Source organism: Ipomoea nil, unplaced genomic scaffold (assembly GCF_001879475.1).
Source record: "Ipomoea nil cultivar Tokyo-kokei standard unplaced genomic scaffold, Asagao_1.1 scaffold0317, whole genome shotgun sequence".
NCBI classification, from domain to species: Eukaryota; Viridiplantae; Streptophyta; class Magnoliopsida; order Solanales; family Convolvulaceae; genus Ipomoea; species Ipomoea nil.
In genome coordinates, this window is record NW_017616745.1 from 7,654,974 (window position 1) to 7,658,532 (window position 3,559).

The following is a 3,559-nucleotide window of genomic DNA, read 5'->3' on the forward strand; positions in this document are numbered from 1 at the left end:
ATGGAAGAATTGGGGGCCTAAAAGCTTATGTGCTTTAAGAGCTAGGATTTAATACACCATGAAAGTGGGGCAATCCTTGCTCTAATCCTTGTTTATTAGCTTATGAAAATGGCTTTAAGCTAGGATTTTTATGTGCTTTGCCCTGGTGTTCCCTTGGTTGATGTTCTCCCCTAATCCCTAAGTTGTTAAAGCATCTAGAAGGCAACATCCCCTAATTTGAGCCCATCTTTTATCATTGTGTTTACTTGTGTTTAAATTGCATTGTCTTAACTAGATTTTTAGCCTTTAATTATTAACTTTACCCAACTATGAATTTAAATTTGCTTGGATTCTTGTGGGTTCCAATACTTTGGTGCCTAGAATTTTAGTTGTCACTCAAGTACGTGCCATAGTCTCAATCCCTTGCGGAACGATAATTTACACCCGTTACTCACCATCTCTTTCCCGTACACCAGGGCGCATGACTGGAAAACACAATAGTACCTCCCACATCTAACGCTAACCTACCTGACGGAAAACTGGTCATGGAAACTTTTTCATACTCAAGGTTTTTGTTTGACAAAATTAAAAGATGAATTCAATAAATTGGTGGACATGATTCTAGTACATAAAGGTTACGAGTTTGATTCATTGAGCTTTTAATTTTCTTAAACTCATTCGAAAAATGCGAATTGAAGTTGGAAAGTAAGGGAAACCACAATACTACCTCTCACGTCTAACGCTAACCTACCTGACGGAAGACTTGTCATGGAAACGTTTTCATACTCAAGGTTTATGTTTGACAAAATTAAAAGATGAATTCAATAAATTGGTGGACATGATTATAGTACATAAAGCTTACGAGTTTGATTCATTGGGCTTTTAATTTTCTTAAACTCATTCGAAAAATGCGCATATAATTTTAAGATATCTTATTAAAGGCATTCTTCTATTTCAAGCTTCCTAAAATCTACATTCTATTTAGAACAGTTTTAGACACCTTCTTAAGGCTTCCAATACTAATTATTGAAATAAAATATTAAGCCCGCATGCGTAGCACAGTTGATTACACCGATTAAGTTTGGGAACAATGAAATAAAAGATTACAACTTTTCCTAAAATAATGCCACTAACTTATTCCACAGCCACATTAATCTAAAAAAAAAAAAAAAACCCTAATTCCAGTAGTTGATCAAATCTGTGAAGCAGATTGAACACACTAGCTAGAACCCTAATTCCAGTAGTTTATCTTCTTTAGGCTAACCCCATCCCAGCAACTCTCTCCCACTTTCTAAAATGGGTTCCACTTCCGATCCACATCACCTAATTTACAAATCATTTACTATTTACACTACATCCCTACAATTTCTACCAACTTTCTAAAGTGGGCCCCAATATCACATCACTTTAAAATATTAATATCTTTTTCTCAATAAATATTATTTTCTCTTCTTTATATATTAATTTATATCAATATATAAATTACATTAAATACTAAAAATAATAAAAATAACCTCAAATAAAAAAACATACCGAGTAATTTTTAAAATAAATTACTTTTAAATATTAAAAATAGTTATTCGGAAAATCTAAAAACGTAATTTTTAAAAATGATTTAAAAATTTATTCGTACTATATATATATATATATAACCGAATGCAAGTTATACTACAATTTTTATTTAACTAAAATAATTCGTGTTATTAATTTGAATTACGATTTAAATTGTAAAACTAAACCTCAAATGAACCTTACTAATTCGAACTAATTGAAATCACTACAATTAAGCCAAGTACAAATAATAATTTAAATTTTAAAAAATGTATTACGTAACAAATTACAATACAATAATTTAAAAATAAATTAAATAATAATTAAACATTAACATAAATTAGTTAATAACAAAATAAAAATCATTAACCAAAACCATATATATATATATATATATATATATATATATATATATATATGTATATATATATAAGAAATAACAAAACAAAACAAAAAAATACAATAAAAACTTACGTTTACAAAAAAATAAATAAATAAATAAATTAAAATTAGTCACATCGGCAGCTTTTGCTGCAAAAGGCAGCAAAAGCTGCCAACAACAAGCTTGCTGCAGATGCAAGCTTGCTAAGTGACATGACAAATTAAAATAAAAGGGAATTGCAAATAAAATGCCACATCCATCTAAAAATAGAGATAATTACTGGGTTACGGACAACCTTAGTAGATCAACTCTAGACCAACTCTAAGATTTTTGTAAGAAAGTATTTTTACATCAAATATCGTGTCAATGAGTATACCAAAAGGTGTCAAATAGTAATTTGACTAAACATAAAAATGCGTGTTAATGAGTATACCAAAAGGTATCAAATAGTAGTTTGACTAAACATAAAAATGCATCTCAAGTATAGTGTTTGGGAACTAGTTCTAACAAATTAGTGGAAAAACGTCATAAAAATAATTAAGTAACAATTAATGATGACAATAAAGTAAAAGGAATATATGTTAAGGATATCTGTGGCTGACATATTTTTGTATATAATTAAATTTTTTTTTTTTTTTTGAAAGTTACTGGCTCTATTACATTGTAGTATCTGTTCATATACTTTCTCAACCTATTGAAACACAAAGAACCAATAACGCCTCCACTGAGGCTCGAACTTATAATCTTCCAAATGGAAGTCCAACCCGGATACCATTGAACCACATAGTCCTGGTGTATATAATTAAATCTAGTTGCATTTCTTTTATGTAGCATTATTAAACTGGTTGTTACAACAACCTGCTAACTACTCACTATGTTCTCTCCCTTGTATGCTATTTAAAGCTGATTGTTTTACATCAATAATATCAGTTAAGTTCTTAATCTATTATGGTATCAAGAGCCTAATTTCTCCTACGAAGTTTTTTTTTTTTCTCCTTCTCCTTCCAAATGGCTTCCGCTACTACAACCACAATAATCAAATTAAATGGCCCAACACACTTCCCAATTAAACTCACGAACGTGAATTTCCCGGTGTGGCGGCGTCAAATTCATGCCACACTTGTTGGGTTTAATCTCTTTGGCTATGTTGATGGTACAACCAAGGAACCAGCCAAATTCACTGATCCTGCTCAAACTTCTGTCAACCCGGCTCATTTAGCTTGGTATCGTCAAGACCAAGTTATTGTCAGTGCTCTACTTGGGAGCTGTACTGACACCATACAACCCCTTATCTCCTTGACTACGACAGCCCATGATGCGTGGCAACGTCTTGTTGCTAGTTATGCCAGTGCCTCACGAGGACGTATCATATCCCTCAAGGCCAAACTCACGAGGAATCCGCGAGGGTCTCGGTCCATCACCACTTATCGCAATGACATGCGAGCCATAGCTGATGATTTAGCGTTGGCTCAGTGTCCCGTATCTGACGAAGATCTAATCGTCTATGTGTTGACTCAGCTAGGCGAGGATTACAGTTCCATCACGTCGACCATCCGCGTTCGTGAGAAGCCTCTTTCTTTTGGCGAGTTGGTAGATGTGCTGACTGATCATGAACGCCAATTGACACACTTAGAGGCTTTGCGTTAG

At 32.8% G+C, this 3,559-nt stretch overlaps 1 protein-coding gene across 1 annotated transcript; it reads left to right on the forward strand.

Annotated features, from left to right (window-relative positions):
- Positions 1-2,920: 2,920 nt before the first annotated feature.
- On the forward strand, positions 2,921-3,559 carry LOC109166990. Its single transcript, XM_019315891.1, has one exon. The coding sequence runs from the start codon at positions 2,921-2,923 to the stop codon at positions 3,557-3,559; it is 639 nt and encodes a 212-aa protein (XP_019171436.1).

What these genes read in the sequence shown, in the direction of transcription:
- LOC109166990 (XM_019315891.1), top strand. Translation starts at nt 2,921, where the DNA reads ATGGCTTCCGCTACTACAACCACAATAATCAAATTAAATGGCCCAACA.